The sequence below is a fragment of the Meles meles genome, chromosome 16 (assembly GCF_922984935.1).
Source record: "Meles meles chromosome 16, mMelMel3.1 paternal haplotype, whole genome shotgun sequence".
Lineage (NCBI taxonomy): Eukaryota > Metazoa > Chordata > Mammalia > Carnivora > Mustelidae > Meles > Meles meles.
This window is the reverse complement of record NC_060081.1, coordinates 68,759,844-68,776,118: the sequence shown is the minus strand read 5'-3', so window position 1 is coordinate 68,776,118 and position 16,275 is coordinate 68,759,844. Positions and strand designations below refer to the sequence as shown.

General features: G+C 55.1%; 1 protein-coding gene across 2 annotated transcripts in view; it reads left to right on the top strand.

The window, feature by feature from the left end:
- The window catches only part of CDH22 (cadherin 22), a 121,094-nt gene that overhangs the window by 48,778 nt on the left and 56,041 nt on the right, over window positions 1-16,275 (top strand). For both annotated transcript variants that reach the window (XM_045980174.1, XM_045980175.1), the window contains 2 exons: window positions 3,303-3,958; window positions 11,824-12,118. In XM_045980174.1, the coding sequence (XP_045836130.1) occupies window positions 3,704-3,958; window positions 11,824-12,118 (550 nt within the window). In that variant the 5' untranslated portion in view covers window positions 3,303-3,703. The remainder of the gene's footprint in view (window positions 1-3,302; window positions 3,959-11,823; window positions 12,119-16,275) is intronic.

The following is a 16,275-nucleotide window of genomic DNA, read 5'->3' as shown; positions in this document are numbered from 1 at the left end:
TGCACCACTGAGAGGGGAGACTTTTCTTGTTCCTTCAAAGGTGTCCCACACCCAGCAGAATCCAAGCCTGGGTTCCAGACCACACTCAGCCACCAAGCATCCTATGCAACTTTGGACAACATTCTGGATTCCACTTTGCCCCTCTCGAAAGTGGGATTCGACCTCTGGCCTTTGCCCCAGGCAGTCCTTCCACAGAGAGCTCCTTCTCCTCCCCCACACCCCAAATCCCTCATGTCCAAATCCTTCTTTCACTTTGACTTCAAGAGCCACCTTCTCAACAATGCAGTCCATCCGCTGTGCCCCACTGTGCTGTGCTTGGCTCTCCTGTGTTGAAGAACATCCATCATGAAATCCCCTTAGGGTCAGAGACCATTTCGGCCTCCTGTGGGTTTTGCCTCCTTAAATTCCTCCAAGCACTTCTCTGCACACACAGAATATAATGCAAACTGCTTTCCCTCTCCAGTCTGGCCTGATCTGGCCTGCGTCTCTCAGTCCTGACTCATCTTCAGCCACACTCTTGTTCTGCACAAGCCACAGTGGCCTTCCTGCTCTTCTTCAGCTTATTCCAGCCTCCGGACCTTTGCATGTGCTATTCTCTCCGCGTGGAACCATTCTGTGCCAAGCTCCTTCTCATCTTTCCAAATCAGCCAAATGTCACCTCCTCCGACAGGCCCTCCCTGATAGCACATCTATAATAAGACACCCACTCCAGCCTTCCCATCATTCTCTTCCTCCCCCTTTCCTGTTTTATGTATCTTCTCACCACTTATCACCCCCAGAAATTATATGGTAGATTTCTTTCCTTTATAACTAGAAGCTCAGCCCCATGAGGACCAGGATTTTTTTTGTTTCTTGCTTTGTTCCCAGCGCCCAGCGCAGGCGCTGGCATCAGGGAGATGTGGTAAATATTTGTTGAATGAGTAAATGACTAACCAGGAGAAATGCATCTCTGTCCTGATATATAACCGAGGAACTGATTGTATCTTGCTGTCTTGAAAGTATGTTGAAGGAACGAATGAACGCATGCATTTCTGTCTCCCCACTTGTAGTAGATGCTAATGTTTGATGAATGAAGGAATGACAGAATCTTTGAAAAGGGGGTGTAAAGAAAGAAAAGGAAGGAGGGAGAGAGAAGGAAAGAGCAGTAACGGGGTGCCTGCAAACACTGGAGGCCTCCCCTTGTTCCCACCTCCTGCACCCCCACAGCTCTCCCCCAGACCTGATCCCAGCCTCTCGCCATGCCCATCCTCCCACCGGCCCCTCCCCTCTGCATCCCTGCAGGGCTGTGATGGGTCCTGGAACTGCCTGATGGAGTCAGGGGAACAGTTTCTGCCGAGCCCGCAGGGAAGTCATAAGCTCCAGGAAATGAAGGCTGCGGAGCGATGCCTCCTCCTCACCCATAACTCCAGCCTCATTACAACCGGCCCAGGCTGTACCGTGGGGAATCAAAGCCGGATCCCCAGAGGCGGCACATCTCCAGGATCGCAGAGCAGGGCCACCAGGGGAGGGGGGCACCTCATCCCTTGGCTCTGCCTTCATGCCTAGGCCCCACAGAGTGGGTGCGGAAGGGGTGAGACGGGGCGCTGGGGACCACACCAGTGTCACGGGCCCTCCTGGCCTCCATTCGTTCAGGGTGCCGCCAGCAGGGAAAGAGGGAACACCGTGGTGCCCTGTTCGGGACTCCTCCCTCCTCTCTTCCCTAGGGGCTGTGAGGTGTCCTCCTTCTCACCGCCCTGAGATGCTGCTTTAACCTCATCACCATCCCCCCTTCCAACAGAGGACTCCCTACTCTGAACCCCTCTCTAAAGAAGTTCCTTTGCCCATGTGGGGAAGGAAACACTGGGGAATCAAGCATCTGCAGAACGGGTATGAAAAACCAGTCTCACAGTTGCTATGACTGGCACAACTTAGTTAAAGGCAGGAGAGCCGTCCGCTGTGCTGCTGGGTCACATTTCTTCTGCCCCAAAGGTTCTGGCCACTCTTTGTTCTGCCAGAGGACCTGGTCCATCCTCTGCCTAGCCATACACCCCGTATTTGCAACCGAACTCCCCCAACCAGCCAAATGCCCCCTAGGCAGCCTGCACACTCCTTGGCCATGATGCCCATCCCTTTCTTCCCAACCACTCAGAAGCCCCCTCCTCCAAGAAGCAGCCCAGATTCCCTTCCACCCACCATCCCCTTCCAGACACCGGTGCCCACTCTCTTCCCCGAGTCCTTCTTAGAGCTCTGCTCACACGCCACCCTGCACTTACATCTCCCACCCCGCTAAACCGGAAGCTTATTTATCTCTGTCCTAGCCTCCAGCCCAGGCTGAGCCGGTGCTCAGTGGAATTGAGTTGTTGAACTGAGCTGAACTGGGCTTGGGGAGAAGGGTGGGGATTGAGCCCCTCACCTCCACTCACTCTTGTCAGTACCTGAAATCCCTCCATTAAAGCAGCATTGCTGTCCCCTGTAAACACCCACATTAAGCCATTATTCATCATTATGGCTTGAGTAGGAGTTAGTCCCTCAGATCCTCTCCTGCTGAAAGCAGGATCTGATGGAGGTGAGGGAAGGAGAGATGGATTGATCTGGGGACAGCAGTGCTGGTCCAGGAGGGGGGAGCAGTGTCTCTCAGATGCTGCAAAAGGAAGGTTTTCTGGGGGAATGTGGAGACATCGTGGCAAGCTCAGAGGGGTTGTTGTGGCCCTGCCCAGAGCCACTCAGGGAACCACCAAGCAAGGCCCCCTGGGATTCAGGTCCCCCACCCTTGAAGGGGCCCACGCAGGCACTAGCAAGGAAACAGAGGGCCTTCCCTGGGCTTCTGTTTTGGGTGGAATGACCGCTCACCTGCTTTGAGAGGGTGTGAATGTGGGTGGCAGGCCTGGGTCCTGGGGACCCTTGAAGACCCCTTCTAGAAGGGCCTGCTCCCTATCTGGGGTGGGGGATTTCCAGGGGGTGGGCTGGGGTGGACAGATTGCCAGCCAGCATCAGGGGAGGCAGCTGGGAAGGTCCCTGCTCCGGGGGGCTTGAGGGCTGGTGGAGGACCCCGGAGAAGGAGCTGGGCGAGGGGTCATAAGAAAGTGGGGGGAGGCTGGGAGAGGACAGGTGTGTGATGGGAGGTGAAAGGAAGCATCCAGGGCTGGAGTGGGGGAGTAAATGGGGGAGGGGCAGAACTACTAGACGGGAGTCCCAAGAAGGTGGGGGACCCCTAAGGATCACAACGGGTGTTTAACTGACGCCTAAACGTCGTCGAGAGGTCCACTCAACCTGCCCTGCCTCCACAAGGCGCCTCCTCTGATGTTCTCTTGTTTCTCTCGCAGGCTCCGGGCCGGGTCGGGACGGCCCCTAGCCCTCCAGGGATCTGCCGGGCCCCAACCAGCACCCCTCTGCGCGGGGACCATGGCGCACACCGGCCTCGGGAGCCGCGGAGGCGCCGCCTGGTGATCCGGCCGCGGCGGCAGCGAGGGGGGCGCGGGCGGGGACCCCGGGGGCCGTCCATGCTCCGGGTGCGGCCGCGCCCCCTTCCCCTGCAGCCGGGCGCCCCCGCCGCTGGGCGGCGCGCAGGGCGGCGGGCCTGTCCGGGTGCCCCGTCGGGGGCGGCGCCCCGGCGGCCGCGCTGAAGCCACCATGTGACGTGGTGCCGCTCCGTCGTGCCACCGAGCGGCGACGCCCCGGTGCCTCCCGTCCAGGCTCCTGGGCCCCGGCCCGGTGCAGCCCAAGCATGAGGCCGCGGCCCGACGGTCGGGGACTCCGGGCGGGAGCCGCGCTGTCGCCCGCGCTGCTGCTGCTGCTGCTGCTGCCGCCGCCGCCACCGCTGCCGGGACGCCTGTGGGCGGCGGGCACACCCGCGCCGGCGGCACCCGGGGCTAGGCAGGACGGCACGCCGAGCGCCGGGCGCGTGAAGCGCGGCTGGGTGTGGAACCAGTTCTTCGTGGTGGAGGAGTACACGGGCACCGAGCCCCTGTACGTGGGCAAGGTAAAGTGGGCCCCCGCACCCGCTGCCCCGCGCCCAGGACCCCGGAGACGCTAGGGACCCGGTTCCCCCAAGTACCAGTCCCCCGTCCCTCCTCCCAGCCCGCTCCAGCTTGGGGCAGACAGCAGGGGGGCGCGCTCTGCTCGCCCCTCCCTGTCCCAAGCCCTCCTCCTATCCCCCTCCCCTGCACATCTCAGAGCAGAGAGAGCTAGTAGGTAAACCCAGGCCGTCTCATAGCTGGATGCATCTAGAATGTAGAAACGAGTTTGCAAATCTGATCATGTCACACACATACTGTCCCCACTCCGCTTAGAATTCTTCAGTAGCTTCCCATGCACTTGGGGTCGAGTCCAAATTTCACTGGGTTGCCTACAAAGATCTGGGTCCCCTGTAGCCTTACCTCCTGGCACACTCCTCTGAGTTTCAGGCTTAGGGCTCTTCTAATGGTCTTCACAGTGCCCTGCTCCTGCTACTGCCCCTTCCCTTTGTCTGGGTTATTTCCTCTCCCTGAACAGGTCAGTCCTGCTCCTGCTTCTGCTGATTAATCTATACTGACACTCAGGTCTCCACTCAAATGCCACAGGTCCACAGAGGCTGGCCTGACCACACCAGGCTTAGATCCCCTGGATATGGCCATCCATCCTTGTCACATGCCTTCCAACGTCTCCATAGCTTTCCTTCATAACACTTACTTATGCATGTGTGTGTTTGATTATACAGTTAATGTATATATTTCCTATCAGACCGTGTTTGTTTTCCTCACTGTCAAATCCAGCACTCAGCACACAGACTGTTCATAAACTGTTCATAAACTGTTCGTATTAAATGAATGAATGAATGAATGAATGAAAGCTACTTTCTCAAACTGAGTAAATGATGGTTAATGAGGCTAAGCATCTGTGCCTTAGGAGTATGTGAAGCTGGGAAAGACTTTTGTTCAGCCATTCAATTCCCAGCCCCTCACGGGTTTGATGCCGGAGAGGCAGAGGCAAATAAGATACAGCTTCTGCCATCTGGGGGCTCCCCAGGGTAGCAGAGAGCTTTGATACATGATTCACAGGTGGGCACCTAGCGCCGAGCAGACATTCGGTAAATGGTATCTGTTGGCTGGCTTCATGGAGGAGAACACACGTGAGCAGGGTTTTGATGTATGAATAGGAGCTCGTGGGGCTGATGAGGAAAAGAGCATACATAGCCCGTGCAAAGACGTGGAGGCCTGAGGGAGCCTGACTGAGTCAGAGACTTGTCAGCAGTTGAGGTACTGAGGCAGAGGGTGCTGGAACTCTCTGATTTCTGCCCGTCAGCCTTCTGGGAAGTTTTGGTCAGCAGAGACGGGACAGGGGACCAACTCTGGAGTTTCCTGTGTGCGTAATGGGTCTGAGAGTTGGAAGGTTGATCAACCTTCTCAGGTCAGAGGCTCGAGGATCAGGGATCGGGGATCAGGGAGGGGAGGAAGGGCTTGATGTAAATCTCCCGGTTTGTTTTGCAGGAAACTTAGATTTTCTCTGGTCTAGACACAGTAATCCCTGGTCCTTGGCTACCTTCCCCTCCATCCATGTCCTTGCTCAAGGTCACCTGGCAAACTAGTGGCAGAGCCTAGGGCTCCTGACTTCCGGCCAGGGCAGTGAGATGGTGGGGCTGGCAGAAGGGGGTGAGGGGATGGGGAAGAAGGGACCAGGTCTGGCCAGGCCATAGCTGATGGTGAGGAGACTAAGAATGCGGTCTTGGGGGCCAGATGCCCCCGAGCTTCAGGCCTGCCTCTGCCAACCCAGACTGTATTACCTTGAACTAGTTACGTCCCCTCCTGGACCTGTCTCTTCGTCTGTAATGGGGGGGCTAAGAGAGCCCATTTCCTAGGGTTGCTGAAACGATTAAGGAAAAAAACGGCATATATGGTGTTCAGACCGCAGTCGGGTTTGTTGTTCTTCGTTGTTTTCTCGTTATTCTCATATGAAGCATTTAATCCTTAAATGGCAAGAAAGAAATCATTATTCCCTTTTGGAGCAAGGAAACCAAAGTCCTAAAGGGGACAAGCAACTTGGCCAGGGCTTGAACCCGTGTGTGTCAGAAGCTAGTCCCAGTCTGATTCTCCCAACGTCTCCGAGACATCCGGCCCTGAGAGGTGGACTTGAGTCCAGGAAATCCCCAGAGAGGCAGGGAAAGACATCTGCCCAAATGTCAGCTTGGTGCTGTCAGGTCCCTGAGCTCTGTCGTCTGCCCAGCAGTTGGGGCTCCCAGGCCTTCCCATCCGCCATGTCCTGAAACCAGAAGAATCCATTGCTGACTCAGCACTTTGCCTGCAGCCCGCTGGCCATTGGCATCTCAACAGTCTGAGAACCCCACCCCTATCTCCAGGAACCAGAGTCGGTGGCCTTAGGAAGTCCTTTCATTATAACACCAGGAAACTGAGGCCGGAGGCAGAGAACATCAGACTAAGGTCACCCAGCAACACGGTGACAGAACCAACCCTAGAGACCAGATTTCTGGACACCAGCTTGGGGCCCAGGGCAATGTGAGTGCCCTTGACCATGAGCCAAGCATTGTGCCAGGCCCGGGTGTCTTTCTTCTCCTTGGGGCAACCTCTCCTAACATCCTCATGGCTGCCACGACCATGTTATCCCCCTCTTCCCTCATCTTCACCCAGAGCCCCTCTCCCTTCTTCCCAGAGCCCACCTCTGCAGGGAAGAAAGAGAATTTTCCATCGCTTTGCAAACATGTGCCCAGAGCATACTGCCTTCAGAAAGGTGGTATATAGTATGTGGTTCGAGGGGGCCAGCTGGAGCCAGAGCTGCTGGGGGCTCAGATCCCAGCTCTGCCCCTTATTATCTCTCTGATTTGGGACACATTACTGAACCTCTCTGAACCTCAGGTTCCTTATTTGTTGTTGAGTGAGGCCTTTACTAGCCCGTCCTCAAAGGGCTGTGATGAGGAATTACCGAGTTGGTATAGGTCAAGAGCCAAGAAGAGGGAGCGCCTGGCACCTGGCTTGTGCTGGGTGTTAGCTTTCATAATTATGGGTCTTGCCTGCTATTTCCATCAGCTTGAGCCTCTCAGCTACACAGACACTCCCAGCCCCTTCCCCAGACCCTGGAAGCCTTCTGGGCAACCCATGTCCCAGGATTTTAACCCCCAAGTGGTGGGGGGCGGGGGGGGGGGGAGGTGGTCGCTTAGCCGGCCCCTCACTCAGTATGCAACTGGAATATGAGGAATATGGGTTTGCACTTTTAAAAACCACCTGTCCCCTTGCGAGCCGAGCCCCACCTTTGTGCAGGCGATTGTATGTGCGCGCACACACTCTTACCACACTCTCTCGCTCTTTGGGGGAAAGGCCTTCTCCACGGTTTCAGTGAAATCGCTGCTTCCCCTTCCCCCGCCCCAGGGAGCCACTCGGAGCATCCGTCCTTGTCGAATTCCAAAGGTAGCTTAGCAACAACACCATCCGCAGAGTGAACCCCCGGCGCCCAACGGTAACCTATTTTACACACGCCTTCTCCATCACTCACCGCCACGCTCCTGTCGGCACCCGGAGGAACCGCCGGGGTCCGTGGTTGTCACCGAGGCCCCAACACCCATGGCTCCCTCCCCAGTCCTGCCCCCCCCCCCCCCCCCCCCCCGTGGACAGCCCGGCCACCTCTTCCCCTCACCTGCCCCCAATACCCACCCTCCAAGCAGCCTCCCAGATTTCCATACAATCTGGGTACTTTGACTAATCCCTTTTCCGAACTGTAATTTCCCCGGAGGCTTCTGTCAGCTGGATGTGGATTTTGTAAGATTTTTAATTTTTTTTCTAAAAAGATAGAATTATGGGGTCAGCACTTATGACCAACTCCTGTGGGCGGTGAGATCTATTTTAGATATACAGCAGGATTAAAGTGGGGAGGAGAGCAGATTTAATTAAGTTGCTAATATTTAAAGAAAATTGATGAACTCCTGGTTTACGAGTAGCACAGGCGTGAACAGACCCCTCATTCCGGGGGGAGGCTTTTTATTTGATTTGCTTTCCGTTTAAATCCTGGACTCATTTTATTTGCGTAGCTGCGCTGTCCGTTTAATTGTCTTTAATAAGGAAAACGTACTTCTGCTCGCATTTAATTTTGATTTAATTAGGAGGAAGTAATTAATGGCCTCGTAAATCCCATTTTTCAGCTCCCCCCGGGATGAGAAGCCATCACTCTTGTGTTTTTCCCATTGTTTATGATCTGGGCCTTGGGCCTGGGGAGGGGGCTCTCCTCTGGGGCTGTCCACCCTTGATGGTGGTGGAAAGAACCCAGGATGTGGACTCAGGCTTCAGGGTTGCCTCTTGCTGGCTGTGTGACTTTAGAGGAGACACAGGCCCTCTCTGATCCTCAGCTTGCCAACCTGCGCAGTAGGGAGGAAATAAACTCTGATTCACAAGATCTTAATGAGACATCAATGAGGTCACAGTCAACGGTCTAGAAGTGTGTCTAATGACTCTTCTCTGTAGTCTAGCTCGTGTGTACCTGGGATTTGACAGTGACTGGATCCTCCAGAAATTCCAGAAGGCAGGTGGGGCATTTTAGTGACTGTTGTATATTTCATTCTTCATTTATTTGATATGTTTGGCGCCATGCCTTGTGCTGGGTACTGGGTAGAAGGAAATAAACAGCCGTACACTTGGTCCTCAAGGAGCTTACATCTCACACTCCCACATGCATGTACCCTTACACAAACACACACACACACACTCAACTCTCACTTCCCCTGTATTTTCTCTGCAGGCCTACTCAGGACACCTATGTGTGCCAAGCATGGGGGTTTCAGAAGGTGTGAATCAAAGTTAGGCCACACCCCTGAAGCCCAGGACAGCTGGGGAGACAGATGTGTAACACTGGGGTGTTACAGGGGAGTGTGGAGCAGAAGGGAGTGTGCGTGGGGCAGGATGAAGGCTCTTCAACCAAATGGGGTGAGCACCTAAGAGGACTGCCTGAAGGAGGAAACAAGCCTAGTTTAAAAGGGAAGAAGGTACTAGATGATGCCCCTGCCTCTCCAGTGGGTCAGGATTTCAGCCTACAGTTTTGTGTCAGATGTTGGGGGATGAAGTGCGTGACCCTCAGTCCCTCCTGAGCCCAGGGTGGGGACAGGAGAGGGAACTGGTCTGCACGAACACCTATTTCCACACCTTATCTTATGAATCGTCGGAACACGTGGGAGCCATATCGTGTCCTTTACAGATGAGAAGACTGAGGCTCAGGGAAGGGTAGCTTCTGGCTCAGGGCCATACCACAGGCCAGTGGCAGAACCTGAGCTGGCACCCAGCTGTCCCTGATCCCCAAGCCCATCGTCTGTCTCCACATGTGACTTGCAGTCCTTTTCCAAATGATGAAATAGAGGCCCGGGTAGAAGAGGCTGCCTGTGACTGTGGCCGGTCCAAGGCAAAAGGTGTGTCCAGCCCTCTCCCCCAGCCAGACTGACAGATCTGCAGAGGCTGCAGAAGGACAGACTGCACTTTGGAGTCAAACAGACTTGGGCCCAGCTCAGTATCCTCACCTGGGAAAGGCCGATAGATGGACAGGCGCTCCAAAGTTGAATTAGATTTCCGCAGAGGCCCGCCACACCTGGCCCATGGTCGGCACTCCGTAAGCAAGAGTGCCATCCTGCAGCCTCCACTCACAGCGGAGAGTCTTGAGAAATGTTCTTCTGGGGGTAGAGACACAGGCATACCCTCTTCTCTCTGGAGCCAGGACCCACGTGGGCAGGGCAGGCAGCCACGGCCCAGCCCAGACCCACAGCTCTGAACTCTTAGCTCCTGCCCCCTGCCCCCACCCATTCTGCTCTGTCTGACTCTGCAGTCCCCAGAGAGTGGCCACTGGGCCACCGTGTGAGCGCTATGTCATCCTTCCTGGGAGAAGCACATCGGTGACATCACTGCTGGGTTCTACTCCCTCCACCCCACGCCTCCCTCGTGACTGATCCCTGTCCAGGGTCTGAGTTCACATGCAAGGAAGGTCTGCCGGGACATGAGAGAGACCCAGGGGGGCAGAAAGGGAAGGCAACAATGGTCTGCCTCGGGTTCAGGTCATTACAAACCTGCTCTCATTGAATCCTCACCGCACCTGTGCCAGGGAGGGCTCGATCTGATTGCTCAGGGGGGAAAACAGAGAGGAAGAATGATCACAACATCAACGAGTGATGGGATCAGGAGATTGGCTTCCTGACCTCAGCTGTGTAACACAGCAGGTGGCTTCCCCTGTCTGCATTTCCGTTTTCTCACCTGAGAAATGGGAAGAATAATGCTTCACAGGGCAGAGATGAAAACGGCGAAGGTTATCGCTCTTAAGAGTCCCCCCCACCACCACGTGGTGTCTATCCTACCGCACCGCGGTGTTTGCCGACTCCGACTCCGAAAGCACAGGCCGAGTCGGATTGGAAAGTGCGTGGAGGTGCCTGAAGAGGGAACAAGTTTACCCTCTCCTGTTCCCACGTCCCCTGGGCCAAGGTGGAGCAAAAGCATAAACAGCAAACAGGAGAGACAGGTCTCCCCATCCCCAGCACTGCCAATGATTCAGGCCTGACGTCCTGAGATAATTTTATTGGGGGCATTAAACTGAGTTATGAGGTTTTTACAATACAGCCACTTATGAGAAATCTATTAACAGTAACTGGACAGGAAGAAGGCTTCTCAGTGGAGCCCAGAACGGGCATTAATTGGGGCAATCTATAACAGGACGGGGACCCGGGAAGGTTCCACCAGACGCCTCCATTTACTCCCCGCAATTTCTGCTGAGAATCAGCAGACTCGCCAAAAAGAGAGAGATGCCCATTAATCGGCTAATGAAATATGAAAATGTTTATGGGCCATTCAATCTTCCAAATGGCACTTCTATAATCCACCTTTCAGACACAGAGTTCCACCAGCAGAATTTATACCCGGGCTCCTCCTGCGTGGCAAGGGGTGGGATTTCATCCCCCTTCGTGACGACTTCATTGGCACCTGTTGTCCTGCTGTGTGGGCTGGGGTACGTGGCATCCTGGCCTGAAAGGGGCTTTAGGGATTCTGTCACTCACCTTACATCTCTGCGGAAGCTTAGAGTGGAGCGGGGACCCACCCAAGGTCACCTGCTTCATCGGACACATTTCCCTCTGCTTGGAGTTGCCTCGGAAATTTGGGAATCGGAGAATTGGGACCTTGGTGTTTCGGTTTGGGAGAACCCGCTTGCTACTGCTTCCTTGCCTAAGAGATCTCAGTTCAGTGAAAACAACCTGGGATTTGGAGCCTGGCGGCGCCTGGATTAAATCTCAGTTATATATAGCTAACATTTAGTAAATAATATAACAGTAACGATAGCTACCATTTATTCGATGCATATAATGTCTCAGGCAGGGCTGATTTTCAGCTAGTTCTGCCGGTCCTGAACATAATTACATAGGTCCCCCCCCCCACACACACAGTAAGTGGTCTCTCTCCTCTCCCTCCTCCCCCAGTTCCCTCAGCTCCCCCGACCTCCCTGTGACCCGGTAGCCAGAGGTTCCTGCCTGGCCCAGATAGGGTCCTGCGGGGGTACGACCTTGTGGCATGCCCCTGCTGGCCTGGCTGGTGAATTTCATGTGTCCCATGGTGCCAGGCAGGTGCATTTTAAACCTTTTTTTCGAGAACTCTGAATAGATAAGTATGTGAATCACTTAGCACGGACCCAGGCACAGAGTCGGTGCTCCTATGATGTGCATTCCCTTTCCTCCTCGTTCCCTTCACTCCCTGCCTGCGCCGTGTGCCAGGCTCAGAGTCTGGGCAGGTGGGGCTGGACCCATAATTCCCAGTGGGGTCAGAGACAGCTGTCTGGAAGCTTGTTAGAAATGCAAACTCCGAGGACCCGCCCCAGACCCACTGACCTTCCTCTCTGCCTCCCCAGATCCACTCGGACTCCGACGAGGGTGACGGGGCCATCAAGTACACCATCTCGGGTGAGGGAGCTGGGACCATCTTCCTGATCGATGAGCTGACGGGAGACATCCACGCCATGGAGCGCCTGGACCGCGAGCAGAAAACTTTCTACACGCTGCGGGCTCAGGCCCGGGATCGTGCCACCAACCGCCTGCTGGAACCGGAGTCGGAGTTCATCATCAAGGTGCAGGACATCAACGACAGTGAGCCCCGCTTCCTGCACGGCCCCTACATTGGAAGTGTGGCTGAGCTCTCACCTACAGGTGGGCGGCGGGCCCTGTGGGTGCCGGACAGAGTCAGGGGCTGGGGCGAGGGGAGCCGCCAGGTTCTGAGTGGGAGCCTGCCGTGGGGACCGGCTGATCCTCTGGGGAGAGGCAGGAGAGACAGGATCTGCTGCCCCAGGCAGGGGTACAGGCATGAGTCCAGGCAGAGTGATGACATGGTCACAGCTGCACACCCAGACTAAGACACACCCATGACCCCCGCCATGTACAGGGACACTGACCCCACGTGACTTGGACTGCGGGTGGCCGGAGCAACACGCTTGGCCATGGTCACCCCCACAGGTCCAGCCCCACTTCCAGGCTCAGCAGCTCCCCTGTACGCGGCCTTGCCCAGAGTTCAGCTCCACACTGACCTCGCACAGCCCTTGGCCACAGCCCCACACGGGGGCAGGCACAACTGAACACGGGCACACCTACACCTGGAAAGAACCAGGGGGGAACACAGCTAGAACGAGGCCCAAGCACACAAGCAGACACAGCCTCACACCCGACAGAGCCTCCTACAGGAAAGCCCCTCAGGAAACAGCACCTCACCCGTACGGAGCTTATGCACAGAAGCGGCCACCTACGTAGCCATAGGTCTAAGCCATGAACAGAGGTGACCCACCTGGGGCCAGGCTCTAGCAGAGAGTAGTCACGATGGGGAGGGGCACAGTGACAGGGGCAAGAGCATCCAGACAACTTCGTTTCCTGCCCACGGGAGACCCCAACACCCCAAGACCTAGCCACTTGGGAACACAGGTTCACAGAGACGGCTGAGCCCCAGACGCAGGTCAGCAGCTCGTCGCTGGGTATGGCCGCTAGAGTGCAGGGGCGCCGGGAACGCGCCATGGTATGTGTAGATCGGGAGCCCACACACCAGAACCCCCGCATGTGAGAAGACCGCAGGAGAGGCCACACTTGGAAGCTCATTGCCACACAGCAGCGGGACACTGAAGCAAGAGGTTGGATGACTATACCGGCTCCCATGGTAGGGTCCACTGAGGCCGGGACTCCCAGGAGAAGCTGGAGTCACAGGCAAGGGGCTCAGCCATCTTCTGCAGGGGGTGACCCCAGACACCTGCATGCCAGGCTGGGCGGAGAGCAGTGGTCCTCAGTCCTCCACGCCTCATTCCATCCCTGACGTCCTGTGGTCGAGGGCTCAGGGCTGTCCCTCTCTGGGCCTTCCAGTCCTACGAGGGCATGTCAGAGGCAGGGGGTGTCTGAGCTCGGAGAGGGTGCGGGCAGCCCCCGCTTCCCCAGATTGGGCTAAATCTGACAGATTGGTGGGTAGAGAGCCAGCAGCCAGGGATGGAGAGGAAGAAGTGGACCAGAGATACGGGTGGGCACAGAAGGACGGTGGGAGGCCAGGGAACAGTGGGGGCGGGGATGCGGGTGTGGGCTGGTGCACACACATGCACAGGTGTGCACGTGTGCCTGGTATGCGTATGCGTTCACACACGTGTGTGCATGCACATGGCTAGGCAAAAGGCACTTTATGGCCTGTGCGTGCATACGGCATACTATGTGTTTGTTTGAGTGTATCCGTTCATTTATTCAACAAGGGTACAGGAGGACCTACTATGTGTTGGGCACTGGGAACATGCCGTTGAAGAGACAGACAAGCTTCCCTCTCATGGAGGGTAACTTCTGGCTGAGAAAGGCAGGCAGTAAGCGAGTAGACAAACAGAGCATTGGGCTGGAGGGCTTCTCTGAGGAGGTGACTGTGAAACAGAGACCCGAAGAAAGGAAAGGGTGGGCCCTGGGGGAAGAGCATTCCAGGCAGAGGGAACAGTACCTGCAAAGGCTCCAAGGAGAAATGGAGAGGTGATCAGATTATGCAGCGCTGGGAAGCCTAGTCGGGGCTTTGTCTTTTCCGCTGAGCAAGCTGGGCAGTCAGCAAAGAGGCTTGTTCAGAAGAGTGACATGGTCTGACTTAGTTTTAAAAGCACCCCATGCTGTTCTGTGAAGACCGGGCGGTGATGGGATTGGGGTGTGGGACAAGGACAGAAGCAGAGAAGCATATTGTAATGACCTGGGTGGGAAATGATGGTGGCTTGGAACCAGGTGGGATCAGTAAGGGTAGTGAGAGGAGGTCGACTTTGAGAGCTGAAAGCATTTGCTAATGGATGGGATGTGGGGTGTGAGACAAAGACAATTCAGGGATGACTACTGAGGTGTTGACCTGGACAATTAAAAAATGGGATTTCCATTTGCTGAGATGGGAGGAGCAGCAGGAGAAGCAGATCTGGGGGTCGGAGGGAAATCAGGAGTTTGGTTTCAGTTGTGCTGAAGTTGGAAGTACTTACTAGACAGCCAGGTGGACATCTTGCAAAAGGCACTTCAATATACGCGTTCAGTGGAGAGATCATTGAAAGTTGTTGGTAGCAAAGACCCATGGACTTTCAGAGCCTAGTGATTACTTAGAAATCAATTTTGCAAATGGGGGAAACTGAGGCTCAGAGGAGCAGTGCTGTGTCCAGGATCACACAGCAAGTCAGGGGCACCTAAAGCCCCTGATGTCCCCCCATCCAGCAGCCCCTACTCACTGACTCAAACCCTGGCCCTTTGTCTCTTCATCCCAAATGGATCCACATGGAAAAGACCAGAAAGGTGACACAAGGTGAGGCTGGAGAAGGAAGCAAGAGGCATACCCAAAGGATGGAAGCACAGAACCTGGGAAAGTCTAAAGCAAGGGAGCCAATCAAGTGCAAAGGTCCTGAGGTGCATTTTAGAAAGCTCTCTCTGCTCCAGTTTGGAGAACAGGTGGGGATAGGGGACTCCAGAGGGAGGCATCGGCCAGGTGCTTGTCCATCACTTCCCTCCCACTTCAACTCTGAAAGGTGATGGGACTGATGGTGGCATCCCCATTGAACAAATGGGAACACTGAGGCTCAGAGGGGAGAAAATATGTCCACCATCACATAGCAAGTCAGTGACTAAGCAAGTCAAATCTTGGTTCCTAGACCGTCGGAGTGGCAAGAGTCCTTGCATCACACATGGGGTAACTGAGGCCAAGAGAAAGGCAAGGACACTTTCAAGGTCACCCAGATTGTAGGAGGCAGAGCCAATCCCCGGGTTCACGAATATCATTCAGCCTGAGGAGCTCCTGTCCCGCCTTCCATTCCCCTCCCAGCTCACTGACTCAGACATTCAGCTCAGGAAAGAGTCAGGCATTGGATTCAACTCGGACAAGCTAAGGAACCCAGGAGAAGGGAGGAAGCAGAAATTAAATTAGTTTATTTAATTTAAGCAACTTTTTGAAGAGGAAGCAAATCTGACACCGGGGTGCTGTGGAGACTCCAGGCAGCTTTGAAAATCAGTGACAATTACTGAGCCTCCTGATCTGGGCTGAGGAGGGCGGGGCGGACAAGCGGCACCAGGGTCTGGGCAGCTTCGGAGATCAGAGGGAGCAGGGACACAGCTTGGGACATGAAAGGCAGCAGGGCTCACAAATTAAACCACTCACAGCTTAAAAAGGAAGGGAAGTGTGCCGGGGGCCTCCGATGAGCCACGCTTCTGAGGAGGGGCACACCAGCCACGCTGAGCCTAACACAGTGAAACAGGTCCTACGGCTGACCGTCAGGAAGCCTGGCTCCCTACACAACCTTGGGAGAGTCGCTGCCTTTCTCTGGGCACCAGGTTTCCTTCGAAACATTGAAGGGGTTCATCATGCAATAGATATTTACTGAGGGTCTACTCTGTGCCAGGCACTGTTCTAGGTGCTAGGAAGCCTCCGTACAGGGCAGGGAGACAGACAGGAATGAAATATAAACAAGCCAATATACTATAGGCCCTTATATAACAGGTCTACATGCTGTGAAACCTAGGGAATTTTTGCATTATATTAGGGGAGTGCTATTTTAGATAGAGGAGTCAGGAAGGGTTTTTCTTTACAAAAGAGCATATTTGAACAAAGATCTGAAAGAACCAAGGAGCTGTGTGAAACAGTGGTTTTCATACTTGACTGTGCATCCACATTACTTGGAGAGCTTGCTAAAATACAGATTGATGCCCTTTCCCCCCAGGGTTTCTGATTCAGCAGGTCTGGTTATTAGAAATGTTTGCATTTTTAATTAATTCCGTGGTGATGCTGCTATTGCTGGCTCAGGGACCACACTTGGAGAATCGCTAAGCTGGAGGAAGAATGTACAGGC